The 22,756-nt window shown below is 35.4% G+C and overlaps 1 protein-coding gene across 1 annotated transcript in view; it reads right to left on the minus strand.

Moving 5' to 3' along the window:
* The window catches only part of CHD1 (chromodomain helicase DNA binding protein 1), a 68,772-nt gene that overhangs the window by 11,495 nt on the left and 34,521 nt on the right, over window positions 1-22,756 (minus strand). The window contains exons 15-32 of the mRNA XM_052643439.1: window positions 22,006-22,168; window positions 20,996-21,148; window positions 19,011-19,082; window positions 18,064-18,213; window positions 15,191-15,339; window positions 14,718-14,814; window positions 14,503-14,598; window positions 12,860-13,036; window positions 9,709-9,869; window positions 8,442-8,483; window positions 7,640-7,770; window positions 6,370-6,508; window positions 6,007-6,157; window positions 4,603-4,725; window positions 3,685-3,813; window positions 2,978-3,241; window positions 2,485-2,625; window positions 471-649 (exon numbers count right to left, since the gene is read on the minus strand). Of these exons, the coding sequence (XP_052499399.1) occupies window positions 471-649; window positions 2,485-2,625; window positions 2,978-3,241; window positions 3,685-3,813; window positions 4,603-4,725; window positions 6,007-6,157; window positions 6,370-6,508; window positions 7,640-7,770; window positions 8,442-8,483; window positions 9,709-9,869; window positions 12,860-13,036; window positions 14,503-14,598; window positions 14,718-14,814; window positions 15,191-15,339; window positions 18,064-18,213; window positions 19,011-19,082; window positions 20,996-21,148; window positions 22,006-22,168 (2,517 nt within the window). The remainder of the gene's footprint in view (window positions 1-470; window positions 650-2,484; window positions 2,626-2,977; window positions 3,242-3,684; window positions 3,814-4,602; window positions 4,726-6,006; window positions 6,158-6,369; window positions 6,509-7,639; window positions 7,771-8,441; window positions 8,484-9,708; window positions 9,870-12,859; window positions 13,037-14,502; window positions 14,599-14,717; window positions 14,815-15,190; window positions 15,340-18,063; window positions 18,214-19,010; window positions 19,083-20,995; window positions 21,149-22,005; window positions 22,169-22,756) is intronic.

Raw genomic sequence — 22,756 nt, forward strand, 5'->3', positions numbered from 1 at the left:
TTATTTATAAAACATTTCAAAGGAAAAAAAAGAAAACAACCAGCCTCACTCTGTAAACATTCTGTGACCTAAACTTCAGGAGGTGAAAAAGAAACTGAAATACAAGAGACAAACAGTGAAGTGAAGCTGCTCAGTCATGTCTGACTCTTAGGAATTCTCCAGTCCAAAATACTGGAGTGGGCAGCCTTTCCCTTCTCTAGGGTGTCTTCCCGACCCAGGGATCGAACCCAGGCCTCCCACATTACAGGAGGACTCTTAACCAGCTGAGTCACAAGGGAAGCCCAAGAATACTGAAGTGGGTAGCCTATCCTAGCAGATCTTCCTGACTCAGGAATTGAACCAGGGTCTCCTGCACTGCAGGCGGATTCCTTACCAGCTGAGCTATCAGGGAAGCCCTAGACACAAGTAAGAGACAGACAGACAGTCACACAATTACAAATTTAACACATCCTCAAAAATACATCACTTACTTTCTCCACTGCTTGATTTGTTCAGGATTTGTATACTCTTTCAGACATTCTGTGATATGGTCTCCGATTTTTATCAGGCACTGTCTAGTATGTTCCAGTTGTTCTCTTTCCGAAAGGCCTCTCTCAGGCCTATCAAGCTGCTTCAATGCTGCTTTGACAGGCCTCATCCTCTCTTTACACTTGAATAGGAAAAGAAGACCAGAACTACATATTGAAGGCATGAATCCAACACAGAGCTACTTCTTCCAGGGATACTTACATGAGTAAATGTGCCATGGAATGAGCATTAACCCTCACCTCACAGCTCCTGAACGTCAAGAGTTTTCCCCTCAGACTTTATTCAAAACGCAAGGTTTTCCATTGTCATTTAAAAATCAATCTTTGTGTAAGTAAAAACCTTGGATTTTACTTACTTTTTACAAAAACAGTTACTTTCTACACTGTAGCACACCATTCTAAACAGTTTTAATGTTAAAAGATAAAATATTTCAGAGTATAACTTAATATTCTATATTGGCTCTAATACAGAATAAAATATAAAAGAAACTTTATATAATAAACTGGCAAAGCTATAGCTTCAACCTAGCTACAAGTATAAACTGTTCTTCTAATTCCTTAGGACAAAACAAAGTAGCTAATGATGAATTTTGCTGCTATCCTACTGCAGGCAGTCAGGGATGTAAGGGTGTTTGATAGAAGCCCATCTTTTCCTTGGCCTACATATCACTAGAATGCTAGTAAAAGGACAACATACCCAAAACGGTACCATTCAATGAAGTCCAACTGATGTAATAAAAACTATCAACCTTATACCAACACGAGACTAAAAATATTGCTAGAAAATCAAACTACAGATAAATTTTATTGTATATAAATGCAAAACCAACTTTAAATTTTACAGTAATTATATCCATGAGTAGCAAGTAGGGTTACTTCTGGGTATGCAAGGATGGGTCAACTACAGACAGTATATTTGGTTGACTTAATGCCACCATTTATTTGAAAACCAGAAACCCTCACATCCCTGCTGTGAAGGGCCTTTCTTATAATCAGGTGTCTACCTTATACATGAAAATCTGTTTCTGAGTACTTTATTGTTTTATTGACCTATTTCTTCACATCAGTTGGGAAACTTTCCATCTTTTGTCAGGCATAATTTAAATAACACTGGAAACACTGGGAATTGTGTATTCTTTAGTTAAAATTAGAACTCAGCCAAGCCTGACTTTTTTAAAAAGGGAAAACATTTGTTTTCTAATTTTTATGTTATTCATATTTGTTCTCTACATTTTCTATTTCTTGTTCAATTTTGGTAGTTTATATTCTGCTGCTCAGACTCAGTTGGGTGCATGCTCAGTTGCATCCAATTCTGCAATGCTGCAGACTGTAGCCAGCCAGGCTCCTCTGTCCCTGGGATCCAGGTAAGAATACTGGAGTGGGTTGCCATTTCCTTCTTCAGGGGATCTTCCCAACTCAAGGATTGAACCTGCATCTCTTGTGTCTCCTGCAGTGGCAGGCAGATTCTTTACCACTGCACCATCTGGGAAGCCCCTTGTAGGTTGAACACATACTATATTCTAGGCATTGTTCTAGACCCAGAAAATAGAGCAGTAAATAAAATGAAGACCCTGCTTTTATGGAGCTTGTACTCCAGTAGGAGAATAGAGCCAACAAATAAACAAGACAGTGTTTAAAATGGTGACAACTATGATAAAAAAAAAAAAGTAAGACACAGCAGGGAGCTTTCTACCTTATATAAGATTTCAGACAAGGGTAATGCTTGAGTAGATATTTGAAGAAAACGAAGGAGTAAGCCATTTCAAGCAAAGGGAAGAGCAAGTAAAATCGTCCTGTAACTTGTCTGACATGTTCAAGGGAACAGTAAGAACTCCCAGTACTATGAACTGCAGTACGATCAAAATCAAATGCATCTCTAAATTTAAAGTTTTAAAAAATGAATATAAATTCAAATGTTATAGGTATTTTTCCAATAACCAGAAACTTTACTACTTACAATGCTGAATGTCTTCTGATCCAGCTCTTCAGATTCTTCCGCTATGGGCACTGGTTCACCACTTGCGGTGATGTGAACTGGAGCATCCAACACTGAAGATTTCTTAGGTCTTTCCTTGCTTTCAGACTTGGATTCACTCAGCTAGTGAAAGGAGAAAACAAAAACACAACAACAAAGGCAAAAATAATTAACATCTCCAGAAGACAATTTACTCTCATTGTAGTCTATAAAGTTTATTCACATTTAACATTCTTAGGTATTTTATCTTTTCCCCACTTGGGAAAACCAAAAGTAAAGCTATCCTATGATGTCACTTATTCGGTAAGGCATCTAAAAGAGGATTTAAACCTGTTTTCTACTCTACTAGATATGCATGTGTATTTTTAAAGAACTCAGTTATTGAGATTAACTGGGCTAAAAGGCAGTTTATTCTCCTAAAATGTAAATATGTTGATTGTGTCACTTTCTAAATTTTATATTATGATTTGCATACCTTTTCTTCTTTTATGTCTTTTTCTTTCTGTATAGCTTCTTTTACTTTGTTTTCTCTTTTCTCTTTAAAATCTTTTTCCTTTATATCTTTCTTATCCTCTTTTTCTTTTATCTCCCTTTTAAGTTCTCTTTTATTTTCCTTTTCTTTTGCTTCCCTCTTTTCTTCTGGTTCCTTCTTTATACAAACATCTGGCTCAGTTTTTTCTTCACTGTCTCTTTCTGTTTTAATTTTTTTGTTTGGATGTTTCACAGAAGTGATTTCATCCTGAAAAGTGCAAGTATGGCCAATGTATTACTAACCAAATCTTGACAAAGACTAATTTCTTTTCTTTGCATGACTACTGATTGCATGTATGTGGATTCTGAGAGAAATAATCCAGAATCCCGTTAGTAATGATACATGCAAGAAAAACTAAGATAAGCCAATCCCATTCAAAATTCATAACAAAATGAGACAATGTCTTTAAATGGCAAATGTTTGAAAAGGAAGGACCTTTGCTCTCTCCCTTTAGTGACATATGATATTCTACTGGATGGCAGAATTCTATTCTATAAATGAGACTACACAACAAACTATAAAAAAGGACTTCAGTATTTAAAAGTAAAATTTTAAGCCTAAGTTCAAATTTCAAATGTAAAGCACACTGAAAACATGCCATGTGCCCTTTTCTATATATAACAGGTTGCTTTTCTAAAACACATTCTTACCTTATCATCATCTTCATCAGACTTCTCTGAGGGCAAGGGAGAAGAATCACTCTTTATTTCCTCTTTCACTTTTATAGACTTCATTGCTTTATTCTTCTTAGCTCTTGCTTTTCGCCTTTTTGAACCTCCCTAAAAATAATTATTTTTATGCTCACCAACCCCACAGATTCCATTAAAAAATCTTAAATACTAAATCTATGAAGCTAAAAGAATAGACACTCCTACCCAATCCTTAGTCTGTTGGTACAACAATCTTAGAAATTATCAACAAAAGTGATATAGCTTAATCAAATGCAAATTAATCTGAATAAATGCTAACCAACTGTAACTATTCCTTAAAAAAAAAAAAAAGAGTAGAGAGAAGTAGGAGGGCTGTTCACAATCCTAGATTATTATCTTCAGAAACAATGCCACCAGAGACAGCATTAGAAATTATTTTAAATAGTACAGAGGTAGTTATTGACACTGTGGTCACAGGTAAACTTTCAAAGGTTGCTTTAGTTTCCAATCACCTCTCTTTTACTGCCTTTTTCCTTCTTTTGTGGAACACAATCAATAAATAAGCTTGGTGATCTTCAATACTTCCTATTCCTTAAGCTGCCCAATGTCTCCAAATCCAATTACTGCCCTGTCTCCAGTAATGGAGGCTTGACCTCTCAAAAAACACCCCATTTCACTCCAAAAGTTGCTCCCATACTAAATACTAGGAAAAGAGCTTCTTCTTCTGAAAGACATGACTTACTAGAGTTTGAACATGAATGCTGAGATAGTTAAGGCAAAATACCACCATATTCAAACAAAGCTACTAAATTACAGATGAACACACTGATGAGTCCATGTTAACCACAGGGTGATGGGGTAAACTAGGTTTATCTTATCCAAAAGTAAAGTGCTCTTAAGCATCATATTTTAACTTACTGCACCAGAAAGCCTCTGAGCTTCTTTTTTTGCAAGATCTCTACTAAGTAATTTGATGAGGTAGTCCGCACGTGTCTGTAATTGTTTTGCTTGTGGTTTTTTATCAGGATCATCTGGAAGAATCTGAAAAGCAATTAATTTTTTCATCCTGTCTTTAATAAATAACATGAGAAATAATAATCACTTAAAAATGCCTTCTCAAAACAAACAAACAAAAAAACACGTATAATGTCCTGGCAAGTTACAAATCTTCTTAAAAGAATAAACAAAATTGAATGCAAAATACATTTTTTATACCTATGCCACAAAGATTTCTTTCTCTGGAAATGAATTCCAAATACACAAGAAAACTATCCCTCTATTCATAAAGAGACTACACAGTATGAGGTTAGAAATTTCTTTCAAATACATACTGGTATATTAGCAGTCAGTGTCATTAAAATCATAGTATTTAGATTTCCTTCCTTCTAAACAGTATATTTAACTATGAAGTATACAAAAATCCCTAGAATATAAAGTATTGTCCATCTAGAAGAGGATCCAAAGCAGGCACTGTGAGAAACCTTTTACAATGAAAATATAAACTAATTTTGCTTCATAGTAGCAAATGACAAATAGCTGAAGGTTCCCACTTGTCCATGAAGAAGTAAAATATAAAAAGATAAACTATAAGAATTGGGCAAGCCTCCAGTGTTTCCAGGCAAAGAAAGGATTCTAATGAGTGTGTGCTATGCTGTGGTGAGTCGTGTCCGACTCTTTGTGACCCCATGGACTGTAGCCCGCCAGGCTCCTCTGTCCATGGGGATTCTCCAGGCGAGAATACTGGAGTGGGTTACCGTGCCCTCCTCCAGGGATCTTCCCAACCCAGGGATTGAACCCGGGTCTCCCGTATTGCAGGCAGATTCTTTACCATCTGAGCCACCAAGGAAGCCCAAGAATATTGGAGTTTGTAGACTATCTCTTCTAGGGGAACTTCCCAACTGAAGAATTGAACTGGAGTCTCCTCTGGTTGGATTCTTTACTAGCTGAGCTACCAAGGAAGCCCATAACAAGTGTGGTAGCATCAAATCACCAAAAATCCTAAACACTGGTATTTAAATACACACACACACACACACTCACAAAACAATCCTTTTCTGCTCTTGATTAATATAGATGGCTAATGATTAAATGAGAGGCTTACTTTTTAACCTGATACTGTGAAGATAACAGAAAAGAAATTTCAGAGGTAAAGCAGAATCTAGACATCATTTAAATTTAATCCTTTCATGAAAACCAGATTCCAAAGAAGCCAAGATCACAAAGCTAACTTTCCTGACTCTGAGTTGACTTTATTTCTAACATAATTTAAAAGCAAAAATTCAATTTAACAAGAATGGTCAACAGAATCAAGTACTGCAGTACCTTGTGTGTCAGACTGAGGTCAGGATCCATTTTAATCATTTCCCAGCTTCCATATCCATATTCGTAGATACCAATTAACAAATTGGAATCATCTTCTTTGCCCCAGTCTATATCAAAATGAGCTGCCTTCGTGTGGCATGGGATGATATACCTATCATTAAAGTTAACAAACACTGTCAAGTTTATAATTGCCTCATTAAAAATTTTGAAAACCATGTTTGATCATTAGAACTTCAAAATACTGCGCTTTATTTTTAAAAACATGTCATTCAAACTGGCCATAGAATAAAAACCACTTCTAACATACACTCATGTCCAAATTATTGAGTAACAAGTATTTTACAACAGAAAAAAATAACTCACTGCTTTCTTTCTTCTGGATCTGAAGGAATGGATTTGTGCAGCGGTATTAATTCTTCTTCATGGGAGATGACCAGCTTGGCATTCACCTGTACACCTGATATTCGGAATGTTGGGCCCTTTACTTTTCCAAGTCTACCACCTATATTTGGATAAGAATATTAAAAAGTATAAAATATATAATTCTACAAGATACAAAGCAACGTATGTTATTACTTATATAAAAAAGCAGCAGTATTTATTTACCTATATTTTTAAGTATTACTTATTTGCATTAAGAGGAGAGGCTTGCTGGCAAACCTTAAATTTCCCTCCAAGTCGTTTCACTACATACTAGTGATTATAATATAACACAAGAGGATTCACAAAAAGCATTTCATGTACTACAGCAAACACACGTACTGTGCTGTGCTCAGTTGATCAGTCATGCCCAACTCTTGGACTGTAGCCCCCATGGACTGTAGCCCGCCAGGCTCCTTTGTGCATGAGATTTTTCAGGCAAGAACACTGGAGTGGGTTGCCACTTCCTCGTCCAGGGGATCTTTCTGACCCAGGAATCTAACCTGCACCTCCTCTAACCTGCACCTCCTGCATTGGCAGGCGGGTTCTTTACCACTGCACCACCTGGGATTAATATGTCAGTCATTCTAAATAAGAGTTCCAGTATGATTTTTTTTCAGTACATCTAATTATTGAATCTTATATAATTATTTTTATTTACAAAGATGAATTACAAAGTATAATGAAGTAACTATGTTAAAACCAATATCACATGTGTATACTTATAATATCTCATCTATACTATAGTAAAAATACAGTAAAGAATCCACCTGCCAATGCAGGAGACATAAGAGACATCAGTTTGACTTCTGGGTCAAGAAGATCCCCTGAGGAGGGCATGGCAACCCACTCCAGTATTGCCTGCAGAATCCCATGGACAGAGAAGCCTGGCGGGCTACAGTCCACAGCGTTGCAAAGAGTCGGAAACAACTGAAGTGACTTTGCATATATACTAAAAATATAGTAGAACTAACGATTTCTGATGTTACCTCCCAGCAAGAAAATATACCAGGCAGATAGTTTCTATTCCCTTCAATAATACAGTTCTGTTCCCCATTTTCTATTAACCGGAAATGGCCTTACTTTGTTTTATAAAGCATCTTTTAAGACTAATATATAGGCAACTTAAGACATACTATCAACCAAGCTCAATAAAAGCAGATTTCAACAATTCCATTTCTCTTTCTCTAAATCACTTTCATTTTAATATCACCTGTTCGTTCTGTTCCTGAAGAGTTGTCCTTTAAAGCTTTAATGCAACCATTATGTACCAACTCTCCTAGTCGTCTGAGATCTGTCTCTGACTTATCAACTAATTCAGCATCTCGAGCAATTGCATCTAATCTGTAATAAAATAATACAATTTTCAGGTAAATGCAGAAAAAAATGAAGCCATTTAACATACATAAAAGTAAAGTTCTATAACTTTTTTATTACTAGACACTAAGCAGATAATACAAATAATGGTAAATGTTCAAAACATTTCTTTCATCTAAAATAGTTATGTAAGTATTCCATTGTAACCTCATACAGGTCCTCCCAAAATAAAATAGAAAATATCCCTATTTTAAGGTGGAGTTTGGGGAAGAAAAATAGAATTCAACCAATTTGAGTCTCTTCCACTCTATACTTGAGATAGTAGTTACAGCAGTTATTGAGAATAACTGATAAATCTGGTCTCTGAAGTCAGAGGCTACAACTTAGCCTCTCTATGGATGAATCTGCTATTTTTATAAGATTGTAAGGAAAAGGTAAGAAAAAGCATTTGAAAAGTACAATTATAACAATGCAAATGTTTTATAATCCATGTATTTTATAGAAAACATTTGTAGATAAAATTTTAGATACTAGAAAGAATCAAGGATAGCACTAAAACACTTAAAAAAATCTATTTGAAATCTGCTTTCTACAGGCTAATTTTGTAAAAACCTGTTGCAGGAAATTTAATAGTATTAATAAAACTGACAGCAAGTGACACATTCTGTAATTCTATTTAGAATGACAAATGTACTTACCTTTCCAGAGGGCCACCAAATTTCTTGTAACTCTTGATAAACCTAACAGAAAATAATTGGTTTAAATGTGGGTTTCACTATTTGTTACAAAATATACAGAAATAATACTTGTTAGTGTAAATATTATCAATAATTCAAGGCACTATTACTAACAAAAATGAATAAGCTATGCTAGAATCAAAATGTTAAATGGTTAGATATCAATAAACATAAGACATATTTTAACACCCAGGATGATATTTAGAAACCAATATAAATAAAACAATAGAAGCTAAATTTTATTTTAGAAATTACTTTATTATTTTCACAAGACAAAAAAGGTTCAAGGCTATTAGAGGAAGTGTCTCCAGAATTCTCAATCATATTACACCACCTCACATTTCAAGTGTTGATAAAAATTTACTGAATATAGTTTTAAATCAGATATATGGCATTATACCAACAATGGAAAAATAAGCATTACTTAGGAACAAAGCTACCCAAGTGGTTGATGGATGAGGGAAAATATCCAGGAAAAGTAGAAGCTGCATTGTCTCTTCAACTAAAGACAGAAAGTCCAGCAAATCAGGTGGCCATAAAAGTACCCTAAATAAAATCTAACAATATATTTAGTTTTCTGGTAGAAAAAAAATGAGGAAGAACTTTATCAGACAGGTCTATGATTTAAAAGGAATGAGTTAACAATAGTTTGAAAGAAACAACAAACTCTGAAAATACAATAATGAACAACCTTTCACAAATTTCATACACAAAAATATTACATAGTAAACAAAATAAGGTGTTATCCCATCCTCCATAAATAAAGCTGTGTATATATATATAAAAATAAATATATTTTGAAAGAAAACTACAATTTATCTGTAAGGCCAATCTTACCTCAGTTCCTATTTGGACATATCAAACACTTTTAACATGGTTATTTTCAAAAAACCAATCACCCCACCGTAAAAAAATTAGAAAAATATGGAACTAAATTACTCCCACGTAAAGAGTAATGTTGGGAGTCATATACAGTGAGAATTTTTAATAAATAATGTATTGAAGTATACCAGAATAATTTAGCAGTCCAAACAGAGTAACAATAAATAACACAGTGTAGATGCCAAACTCATCTTTTACTCATAAAGACCAACCAAAATCAGAACCACCCAATCCCCACACAATTATATTTGCCTCTTCTAAAACTTTGTATTTTGTGGAATTTCTGTTTTAATTTCACCCCCTACTAAAACCAAGCTGAAGTAAAAATGGTCTTATGTCATCTTACCGCCGAATTTCTGCATCACTAAATCCTTTAATGTTTTCCCGAGGGATAGTTCGTGGTCTTCCACGTTTCTTTGGCCTTTTTCTTTCTGATATTGAATCACTATCAGATCCAGAGTATCTCCTACTTCTACTGCGCCTCCCTTCACTTCCATTGAAACTAATCTGGAATTTGAAAACAAAATTTTGCCCATGTTTAGGTAAAGCAAGCTTCTGTTTTAAGAGCAACGAAAGCATTATGATTGACAAAATTAACATGTACATATAAAAAATAGTCTATAAACAAAATTAAAAAGCAAAAAAACTCCAAAAAATACAGCAGGTTAACGTCAAAGAGTTATATTAATAGTCTTAATGCTTAAAATATTCTTGTAAACCAGCAGGAAAATATCCACCGTCCTTTTGTAAAAATATGTGAAAAGTTATTAACAGTGATTAATCATATAACAAACAGAATTATACAACTTCCTGGTATATTTTTAAAAACTTGAATTAAAGTAACAATGCAGTGTAATTAAAGCTACTCCATCAACTTGACCAATATTAACTAACTAATACTAGCCAATACTGGTACTGGTAATGAAAACCAGATAGTCAAACACCTCTGATGGGTATTTATACAATAGAGAGCAATTTGATATTGCACCAAACGTCTTAAAAATGATCATTCTGCTAACCCAGCAATATCATTCCTAGATATTTTTCCTGATAGCAGAAATGAAACGGAACACTTGCCAATAAAGTCATTTTTATCATAAAAGTAAAAAAATCTAATCTACAAAACATTAACTTCTATTACACACATCAAATCACAAGGCAATCTAATAGGATAAAAGTACGGAAATACAGATTATAAGAGGTAGAACTCAAACACTGGCTTACTTGTGAAGAGGATGAATGGTAGACATCAAGTACCATACAAGAAGATAAGAGAAAAGTCAGCTAACATTTGCTAACGACTGAGCTGCCACGAGAAGAGAAGATTCCTGGGGACAAAAGACACAGGGAGAACCTGCACCCACCCACTCGCAGGCACTTCACAAACCTCCACCAACTTACACCAGGTGCTCGAGAAAAAGACTGGAAATGGGGCTGGAGATTAGAGAAAACTTTCCTTCATGGTGAAGGCCTGGAGAAAGAGAGTCACCTTTGAGGGGACAGTCAGGAAGCCTGGCCAGATCTTTCTCACCTACAGACCTGAGGACACACAAGACCTAATATGCTTGTAGGAAAAGAAAAACCAAACCTGGCAGAGCACAGTCTGGGGTGTGTTCATTTGCCTCAGACTCAAAATTTAAGGAGATAACAAAAAATTCAACAATCAAAACATAATCTTGAAATACAACAGTATTCTAAAAAATCGGAAGCTAATGCAAAGACTCTAAAGATTTTCCTCTTGCCACAGGACCCAATATAGCTTGGCATGGCACTGCTACCATTATTTAAAAATCTAACATTCTGTTCATTTGAGCCATAAAACAAACACCAACAAATTTCTAAAAATTCATATCATACAGGGTATGTTCTCTGACCATAACAGAATTAAACTAGAAATCAGCAATGAAGATACCTGGAAAAATCCCCCCAAATATCTAAACAACACACTTCTTAAAAAACCTATGGGTTACAGAGGAAGTCACAAAAGATATTAGAAAGTACTTTGAAATAAATGAAAATGAGATCACAACAAATTCAAAATTTAGGAAATTCAGAAAAGGCAGTGGTCAACGGAAGTTTGCAGCATCAAATGCTAATGTTGGGACTTTTGGTGGTCCAGAGTTTATGTCTACCAATGCAGGGGGCACAGGTTCAATTCCTGGTCCAAGAAGAGTTCACATGCAATGGGCCAAGTGGCACAACTCCTGAAGCCCAAGCACCCTAGAGCCTGTGGTCCACAACAAGAGAAGCCACCACAATGAGAAGCCCGTGCACTGCAACAAAGGGGGAAAAAAAGCCCGAGCAGCAACAAAGACCCAGCAGAGCCATAAATAAATACAAAAACTCACGAGGTACAGAAAAAGCAGGACCTTAAAAAAAAAAAGCTATTAGAAAAGGAAAGTCTTAATGATCTAAGCTTTTATCTTTTAGACACTTAAAAGGAGAGCAAAAGAAGGAAGAAAGGAAAAAAAACAAACAAACACAGAAATCAATGAACTTAAAACAGAAAAATAAAAAATAAAACCAAAAGGTGGCTCTTTGGAAAGATGAATAAAATTAACCTCTAGCTAGAATGATCAAGAAAAAAAATGCCAATCAGTTCAGTTCATTTGCTCAGTTGTGTCCGACTCTTTGCGACACATGGACCACAGCACACCAGGCCTCCCTGTCCATCACCAACTCCTGGAGTTCACTCAAACTCATGCCCATCGAGTCGGTGATGCCATCCAGCCATCTCATCCTCTGTCATCCCCTTCTCCTCCCGCCTTCAATCTTTCCCAGCACAGGGGTCTTTTCAAATGAGTTAGCTCTTTGCATCAGGTGGCCAAAGTACTGGAGTTTCAGCTTCAACATGAGTCCTTCCAATGAACACTCAGAACTAATCTTCTTTAGGATGGACTGGTTGGATCTCCTTGCAGTCCAAGGGACTTTCAAGAGTCTTCTCCAACACCACAGTTCAAAACCATCAATTCTTCAGCACTCAGGTTTCTTCACAGCCCAACTCTCACATTCATACATGATTACTGGAAAAACCATAGCCTTGACTATACAGACCTTTGTTGGTAAAGTAATGTCTCTGCTTTTTAATATGCTGTCTAGGTTGCTCATAACTTTTCTTCCAAGGAGTAAGTGTCTTTTAATTTCATTAACACAATGAAAAAAGGGGAAATCACTAAATACCCTATAAACACTAAAAGGATAGTAAGGGGGTATTATTATGAATAACTTTATGCTCATAAACTCAACAATTTGGATAAAATGAACAAATTTCTAGAAACAACCAACCACATTCATTCGAAAAATACATTGACAGTTGTATATTTATAAAATTTAGGTTATAGTTAAGATTGAATACTTTCCAACTAATTTTATGAGACAAGCATTATTAAATCCGATGAAGTCATTACAATAAAAGCACCAATATTTCTCATTAAAAAGACAGTCCAAGAGTAAATACTCTTTATAATACAGAAACAGCTTTTAAATTAAAAAGTCACCTGTTTTGCACAGTTTCTCATTCGGGGGAGCATATAAATTTCTTCAAGTTCCTTTTGTCTTTCCTCTTCTTCTAATCGTCGTCTTTGATCTTCAGGAATGATTTCTTCCCAGTTCTTTGAATTTCTTTCAGGCTCCAACTCAATATCATCCTCATCCATATTTGAAAAGTTGGCAACCTGATAAATTCCAGAATTTTAGCAGAATAAAATTAAAGAACTATTCATCCTTACATTTTTTCTTTCTTAGCAGGAAGGACAAAACATATCAGAATAAGATAACAAATAGCCCTAGGATAATGAATATGACTATGGGTTAAACCAAATATGATTGCTAAGCTAAGTTTATTTCTTTATGAGGTCAAAGTAGATCAAACCATATGACTTCTAAGAATTATCTTCCAGGAATGATTCTCTTTTGCTCTGCTGATCAACAAAATTATTGCTATAAGTGAACCAGAGGAAGTTAACAGAGTAACAACAAATTTATAGAGTATCACACTAAATCACCTTCTGTAGTAATTACCACACCAGTCCATTAAACACAAAGTGTTGTAAAACAACCCAATATTCTTATTTTTATGATTAATAAAGTACTTGAAGAGTTGATGACAAGACACAAGGAGCTCAGAGACCATAGATAAATTTATTTAGGTTCCCTAAGCGCTAGTTTCTTCATTTCTAAAAAAGAAAAGCTAGTAACAGCATACTAACTTTTTTGAGGATTAAATAACAATACATTTAAAGAAGTGTGCAGAGTTTGATATACAGAAAGCACTCTTTAAGGTTAACTGCCAATACTGGGACATTAAAGCTTACAGGTAATTGGAAAGACAAGAAAACTGCTCTGTGTGTGTGGCACATGGCAGGTACTCAGTAAGTATTTGCTGAATGAAGGAATGACATTAAATTGATCCTTAAAAACCTCAGCTCGTGGAAAATGGCTAGGATGCAGAGAAATCTGCTTTTTTACGCTAAACAACTGGCACACACCTTACTCTGGGGCTGGCTGACTTATGTTGCTTTAGGACTCCCTGCAATCTTTTAGGCTGCACCTAACCTGGTGTGGGCTTCACTGGTGACTCAGCTGGTAAAGAAGCTGCCTGCAATGCAGGAGACCCACATTCAATCCTGGGGTTGGGAATATCTCCTGAAGAACGGAATGGAATGAATACCCACTCTAGTCGTCTTGCCAGTATAATCCATAGACAGAGGAGCCTACCGGGCTATAGTCCATGTGGTTGCAACAGTCAGATATGAATTAGCAACTAAACCACCTAACCCAGGGGTATCTATCAGTATTACTGCTTACTCTGTCTGATTTACTTGCGTTTTCTTAGTTGGGATAATGCTTAAATTAATCTAATGTCAAAAACTGCTGCAATAAAAATCAGCTAAAACTCTTCAGTTATGAAAATGATTTGGTACCTTTCAAATCATGTCACTCACTGCTGATTTGTCAGAAGAAGAAAGAAAAGTTTTTATACATCATTGTAAATTTTAAGACAAAGATGTTTTTAGCATTTTTTAAGATTACCCTGCTGATCCTGCCTAAAAAAAGATGAATAAAATACTAAATGACAAAAAACAAATCCCACCTTCTCCATTTATATAATTATGAAGAAAAATTCAAAAAGAAAATCTACCTTGAACTGAGAAAGTAATTCATCTCCTACAGTTAAAGGTCCTGCTTCGTTTTCATGAGTTTCAGCCCTCTTCAAGATTTCATCTATATCCATTTCCTAGAAAAAGAAATCTTTACTTTAAATATGCTTTATTATGTTTTAAGATATATACATTTTATACTTATAGTTTTAAAAATGACACATTTTGAGACAAGCTTTTTTTTTTTTTTTTTAACCTGGGGCTCTTGTTCTTCTCCTTCAGGCTCCTTAAAAAGTTCCTCAGCACCAAACTTTAAAATGGCTGATAACTCTTCTTTATTGAAAGGAGTAGAACTAAAATTAGAAAAAACAAAAATTACTTAATACTAACAGTCACAAATTTAACATTTACATAGCACTTTAATGAATTATTGGCATAGTCACCTTTATAACAGTTAATATGACACAGTTAGAAAAGTGAAAGATTACTAGTATACATACTAAAGAACTCGAAGCCTAGGGCTTTCCCCCAAGATTACTAAATTAGAATGGCAAAACCACGCACTCACTGAATGTATGCCACTGACCAGGAATTAGCTCAGTGCTTTGAAACATAAAACAACAACACTAAATACAGTGCTTCAGTGGCCTGCTTACACTAGGTAACATTTTGGAAAAATGAACATAGTATGATTATGTAACAACTTTTTTTTTAGAGAAAAGTAACTACCTTGAAGGGGCAGAACCTGTGTGTAGTACTGTCTTCCCAGTTGTGTCCATTCTTTGAATCACAAGATGATCTAAAACCATCTTCTTTTTGGCCCTTTCAAGAATATCCTCTTCAACTGATCCCTTTGTAACCAGACGATAAATATTCACCTGTAAAGATACACACAATGGAATTTAAAGCACAGTAATGATTCATTCTGCTAATGTTAAATGCCCAAATACTGGTTACAGCCTGAAATTCATCCAACGTAAAATTTTCACTGGTCAAAAGCAAAAAAGCTTCCTCAATTTAAAGATTATTTGAGACTATGTCCTTCTTTATACTTTGGTCAGTTTGCTTTTTCTTTTTTTAAAGGAATGACAGTAATTTTTTAAATTATATTTCAGCTGGGAAAGGGGGTGGTGGTAAACTTATGACAAGCTTATACCCGTTCCTTTAATTTTGATTGTTTCATCGTTCCATACAATCTAAAACCCCACAAATTATTTTTTAAGTTAATGATGAAGCTCTGCCATTAACAACAAAAAAAAAGCTTTGCAGAAGACAAAACTCAATGTGTAGTGATTTTGCCCCGCTTCTCAAAGTCAGTGGTTCTATATCACACAATACCCCCATTCAGGGACCACTGTTAGTTTTCACAGTGATTGGGCTCACCAGCATGTAGAGCACTGGGACCTGGAATATCAGGCATTCTTCATTAAACTGGACATTTTGGCACAATGACAAATTATCCTGTGCCCTTTAAGCCTTCCAAATGATTTTTTAAAACCGTTTTAAATTATCCTGAGTCTAAATAGTTCCAAATAGGAAGAGGTATTGCCACCCTGCTTATTTAACTTCAATGCAGAGTACATCCTGAGAAACGCTGGGCTGGAGTAAGCACAAGCTGGAATCAAGATTGCTGGGAGAAATATCAATAACCTCAGATATGCAGATGATACCACCCTTATGGCAGAAAGTGAAGAGGAACTAAAAAGCCTCCTGATGAAAGTAAAAGAGGAGAGTGAAAAAGTTGGCTTAAAGCTCAACATTCAGAAAACTAAGATCATGGCATCTGGTCCCATCACTTCATGGGAAATAGATGGGCAAACAGTGGAAACAGTGTCAGACTTTATTTTTTGGGGCTCCAAAATCAACTGCAGATGGTGACTGCAGCCATGAAAAGACGCTTATTCCTTGGAAGGAAAGTTATGACCGACCTAGATAGCATATTGAAAAGCAGAGACACTACTTTGCCAACAAAGGTCCGTCTAGTCAAGTCTATGGTTTTTCTAGTGGTCATGTATGGATGTGAGAGTTGGACTGTAAAGAAAGCTGAGCGCCAAAGAATTGATGCTTTTGAACTGTGGTGTTGGAGAAGACTCTTGAGAGTCCCTTGGACTGCAAGGAGATCCAACCAGTCCAAGGGAGATCAGCCCTGGGTGTTCACTGGAAGGACTGATGCTGAAGCTGAAACTCCAGGACTTTGGCCACCCCATGCGAAGAGTTGACTCACTGGAAGACTCTGATGCTGGGAGGGATTGGGGGCAGGAGGAAAAGGAAAAGGGGATGACCGAGGATGAGATGGCTGGATGGCATCACCGACTTCATGGACATGAATTTGAGTGAACTCCGGGAGTTGGTGATAGACAGGGAGGCCTGGCGTGCTGCAATTCATGGGGTCGCAAAGAGTCAGACATGACTGAGCGACTGAACTGACTGACTATTAAAATAGCAAGTACATGAGCCATAGGAATCTTATACATCATCAATAATGAAATAATAATCTATCTCATTAATAATGAAACATACTTCACACATATACTTACATTAAAAAAAGAATTTTAACACAATGAAAAGAAAGTTGATTTCATTATTTTGTGATTGTATTCAGGTATTCATCCCAGAGATCTACCACACAGCTTTCTATAGTATTTTGTCTTAGTGGTTTTTTCCTTAATATTTCCTCTTTCTTCTACCCTGTATTAGAGGATGTGGTGGCCACAGTCTTTAAGTAGCATAAGTGGAATGTTTTATCTAGCCATGTGCTGAGGATTTCAACGTAGGAGATATCTACCAGTGCAATTAATCACTTTTCCCCATTTCATTCATAACACAGAAATGTTGTCTCTTCACAAATACATTAGGCCCAGTTCACCTGTAAGAATATCCTGTCTCTTCAGTTTCTCGTTTTTAAAGTCTATAATTTGTCTTGGCTTGTTATCATCCCTGTTTCAAGTTTCCCTCTCTTTTATGAGAATTATTTGTGTAAAACATTTTTTCGTTTTATATTATGGATTTATTTCTCAGTAGAAAATATGAATGTTTACAAAGTAAATAAAATGTACTAAGCCTTTTTGTGCTACTTGTTCATCACCTCCTGCCTTGAAGAAGTTTCAGGCACTATCCCAGAAGGAGGTAAATGTAATTAAAATACAAGGATCAAGATATCAAAAAGATGACAGATGGTTTTTTTCAAGGGCTATTACAACTGTTCCAGAGAGTTATACAAAAATTATGAGAATGGCTATTTTGCAAGGAGAGTCCTATGGGTACACGGCTAACAAAAAAGGAACAATGTACGAAGCAAAATCCCTTTCAATAGTTAAGTATATGAAGATATTTTTAAATATATATATTTATATACTGAATGAAACACATTATATTCTACAGCTGTGAACAGAATTATGATCTAAAAAAGAGTACATGATCCTATTCAGGCATAGTTTTCTCAGTTCTGTCAATTTCCAGGTAATTCTGATAAATTCAAGCTCCTCAGCACTCTGTTCAATAACAATATGCATGTTTCAACAAGAAGGATAAACCAAAATAAATTCTAAATACTGATGATAAAAAAGACTCTGAAACAGTAAAATAAGAAGGATAAAAAATACCTGTTTCTTTTGCCCAATTCGATGAGCTCTAGCCTGTGCCTGAAGATCATTTTGTGGATTCCAATCAGAATCAAATATAACAACAGTGTCAGCTGAGGCTAAGTTAATTCCTAAACCTCCAGCTCTTGTGGAAAGCAAAAAGCAGAAATCCTATAAGGAAATATAAAAGGCACAATTTTAAATTCTTATCTGTGACTGTGAATAATCAATGTGAGAATTTTATAACTGAATTTCTGAATTTAAAAGTATTTTACCAGGCTCCCCTGTTGACTCAGTAGTAAAAAAAAAAAAAATCCACCTGCCAATGCAGGAGAGATGGGTTTGATCCCTGGAGAGGGAAGATCCCTCATGCTGTGGGACCACTAATCCTGTGTGCCGCAACCACTGAGCCGGTGCTCGAGAGCCTGTGAGCCACAACCCCTGAGCTCTTGTGCTGCAGCTACTGAACCCTGCGCACCTAGAGCCCCAGTTCCACAAGAGAAACCACTGCAAGGAGAAGCCTGCGGGCTGCTCAGAGCAGCCCGTGCTTCCTGCAATTGAAGAAAGCCCGTGTGGAACAAGGAAGGCCCAGCACTGCAGCAGATTAACACAGTTCTTTAAAAGGTATTTTACCAATAAAAGTGAAACATAGTTTTAAAATTACTAACAAAATGTATCTAGCAAAGCCAGTAAACAAGACTCCCCAATATAAATATATATGGGAATAATAAACAACAATTCATAAAGAATTCTAAATCAAAACGGGCTAGTTTATTTAGAAGCAAATTAACTGTCCTATATTGAAATAGTATTGATACAAAAGGGTAAAATTCCTCATATTTAACAGATAATATGGATTTTAAAACCTCACTTGTAAATCAAAACTGGCTACCACCAATAACACTTTTCTTAAAAATCTGTAACTAATGACTGAAACAATTTATTTACAATTTTGAAAGCATTCATACCTCTGATCCTTCAGCATTAAAATGATCTAGAGCTTGTTTCCTCAGCTCCCCTTTGATTGATCCATCTAATCTCTGGAATAGAACATTAAAATACTACATTGTAACAGAATCAAAACTTTAAAAAGCAATTAAAACCAAGTAGGAAAAAGCAGTACTGCTCTTGATAAGACCAGAAGGTACTTATAGGTAGGAAAGCAATGCCTAAGCAATCTGTCTCCAAAGTCTGTGTTCCTAACCACCGGAACTACTTTTGCTAATAGTAAATAATAGCACTGGCCGTCATTTTACCTGAGACCCACTATAAGAGTATGTTTTACATGTGAATGAGTACACAGTATACACTCAAAGCAAGTTTCATGACACAGTGTACTGTGAAACACCCTCATTATTTTATTATGTTTCATTAAAAAAAAGTTAGTACAATATTTGAACAACCCATTAAACTGATCCTCAGATCCATTAATGGGTTAGAGCCCACAGTTTTAAAAAAAAAAGCAAGCACTGATTGATTCAAGTCCAGTGTGGTAATGGACCCACACATCACTGCCACCTAAGAACTTAGAAATGCAAATTACTGAGACCCATTTCAGACTTACTGAGTCAGAAACTGTAAGAGGAATTCAGCAAAAGCCCTGTTTTAATGAGAATCACTGATTCAGGGCCCCACGGGCTCTAGCTGAACAGCCCACGTGCAAGCATCTCTACTGCTCACCAGTGCCTTGAGCAAGTGATTTGCCTTTTTCCCTTGTCAGTTTCCTCCTCAGTAAAGGAACACAGGAAGTACTACTTCCTTCAGACAGCAACAGAACAGAGTAAAACACTTTGCACAGTGTCTTACATATTCTATGTTGAGTGTTTACTAAACATTAGCTAAGCAAGAGAAGTCCAAAATCAAAAGCTTTTTTAAAGTACCAAGTTTGTTTTTCATGAAAAATTACAACTAGTAAAACCTTTCATTCTTTTTACTTTTCCCCCTACATGACTAGATGTATCTCAATCATGTTGATATCACCCAACATCTGTTCTTCATAGCACTTAGCAGAGTCATAACATTACATTTATTTCTCATTACCTGCTTAATGTCTGTCTCCCACATGGGACTGTAAGCTCCAACAGAGCAGGGATTATGTGTGATGAGGTTCATCATTGTAATTCTACTTCTACTTTACTGTCTGCACTAAATACACATCATTTATTAGCTGCATATGCTAGTTGCTATGTTTCAGGTATTATTCATAAAATTGCTCTAAGGATTAAATAAATTAGATGCAAACTACTAAGACTGACTCTATTAAACATTCATCATATTTGCTGTTGTTTAGTCAGTCATGTGCAAGTCTTTGCGACCCCATGGACTGCAGCCTGCCAGGTTCCTCTGTCCATGGATTTCCCTGGCAAGAATACTGAAGTGACTTGCCATCTCCTTCTCTAGGGGATCTTCCCAACCCAGGGATTGAATAAGCATCTCCTGCACTGACAGGAGGATTCTTTACCACTGAGCCACCAGGGAAGCTCAAACATTCTTATTACCTGTAATTATATTGAATGAATTTCAAAATATTGAATAGATGGAATATAAGCCTTTTTTGCTCTTTGGTATATTCTCTAAAGTCATGTATTTTTATTCAGCAAACTATGCACTAGAATAACTATGAGCATACAATCTTCAGAATCTGCAACAGTTCGGGTAACACCAGAAGTACTGCTCTCTCCTATCCTTCCTCAGACTAAAGCCTAATACATAAGGCTGCCCCTTTAATTTGAACATAGAAGAGAAACACAAAGAAAAACTGTTTTGCTGTTAAATGTAAAATCAAGAAGAAAAAGAAAAGGAATAATGACAAAAATTTTTGAACAGATCTATTTTCTTAAAAAGACTACTACAGGTTATATAAAATCTACTCTTCATGTACAAAAGAATTTCAAACATGCTCAGGGATTAGACAAAATTTAAATCAACAAAAAAGGCAAAATGAAATGCTTACTTGAAAGGGGAACTGACGATACTTCAAATATTCTGCAAGTATATCTAACATCCGCACCATTTGAGAAAAAATAAGAACTCTATTGCCTCGCTCTCTTAGGCGAATTAACAGTTTGTCAAGAAGAATTAGTTTTCCGCTACTACGGATTAAGTGCTATAAGGAAACAATAAATTTTAATTGTTATAACATGTTAAAAGAACTGTATTGAATGAAACAAATGTCTCACAACACTTCAGTTTTTTCATTTTAAATTAAAATTTTTAATTTTCATAATGTTGAAATAGTTTATGTTTTCAAAATTTTTCAGAATCTTGATCAATTAGTTCGACGACTTAAGCTAAATTTTCCTTGCCATTTAGCACCTAGGTTTTGCTGCATTTTTTGGAGACCAGAAAAAATAAAGAGCACCGTTTCACTCTATTTGTTAGATATCACACCATTTCTCCAAAAAATCTTAGCTGAAACAACTAAGTGACAACTAATACACTGAAAGAAGAAACAACTAAGTAATCAAAGGTTTTGAAAGACTGAGAAATGTCTTCTAATTTATATGTCACTGGCAGCACTTCAAAGCAATACTACAGCTGGATGACAACTGCGCCTTCTTCACACTCTTCACTTGTCTTCCAGAAGTGATAGGAAGAGGAAGATCTAAGGTCCAGATGCCCTTAAGACTACCATTTGCCATGTCACAAATTCAGCACAATCACTATTAGTGAAATTTTTTTCACCACAAAAAATACACTAACGGGTTTTTGCTGGATAAAAGTGTGACAGACCATGGTTAGATCAGCTTTTTAAAAAAATTATCAAAATGACTAAACGGATAAATTATAACTTTAAAATAAAAAACACTAAAAAATAAGCAGCACCATTATTTAAATACACCTTTAACCAAAAGGAACATCTAAGCAATATATTAAAGCACTGTGGCATTTTCACTTAAAGCTGAAATAAACATTTTTAGAATTTTGCTTTACCATGAAGTAATGAAATTTTAAAATTCTTACTTGTAAGGCCTCCTGTTTATTATAGAATTCATTATTATCTGGTGGTTTAATGAGGTAGCAATGGTTACAACATTTCTTTAGCTCCATCATAATATTCAAAAAGCCTGAGGTACTGCCCTTGGAACCTTTGCTGAGGGCTTTGTAATTCCTAGTTAATATCCACCTGTTTAAAAAAAAGATTATGAAAATGATGTAGCAGAATTACCAGGATGAATTCTAAAATCACTAAAAAAATTAAGTACCGAAGTAAAACTCCACCATTATGAAGTTCAACTCCAAAGACAAAGGACTAAACTTTGTTCACAAAATTAAATGAACCTCATTCATAAGACCATGAAAAAACAGTTATTTGAACCATTAACTATACACAGTAAAGGCTTAGCATAACATAGTGAATTAACAGTGCACAGTGCATTAATCTTTTACCCCAAAATTTATTTTTAAAATGGTCAACTTTATAATCTATGTTAACTTTCCAACAAATTTTGCTATGCTGGACAACTAATGCAGATATCTCACATCTCATGAGGATACCTGGTTTAGCCAAACTGCCTTCTCTAAAATAGTTACACAATACACATGCAACTTAAGAGATAAATCATAAGTGGCTATTACTGCAAATTATGCATAACATTTCCTCTCACCATGATTTACCTTGTCTAACATCTTTTATTTTCTTCCTTTTTACAAGGTTAGTTTTCGAAGGAACTTGAAACAATTTTATCTGATTTGTCTCAAAACGACAGGATAG

The sequence above is a fragment of the Budorcas taxicolor genome, chromosome 7, assembly GCF_023091745.1.
Source record: "Budorcas taxicolor isolate Tak-1 chromosome 7, Takin1.1, whole genome shotgun sequence".
Taxonomy (NCBI): domain Eukaryota; kingdom Metazoa; phylum Chordata; class Mammalia; order Artiodactyla; family Bovidae; genus Budorcas; species Budorcas taxicolor.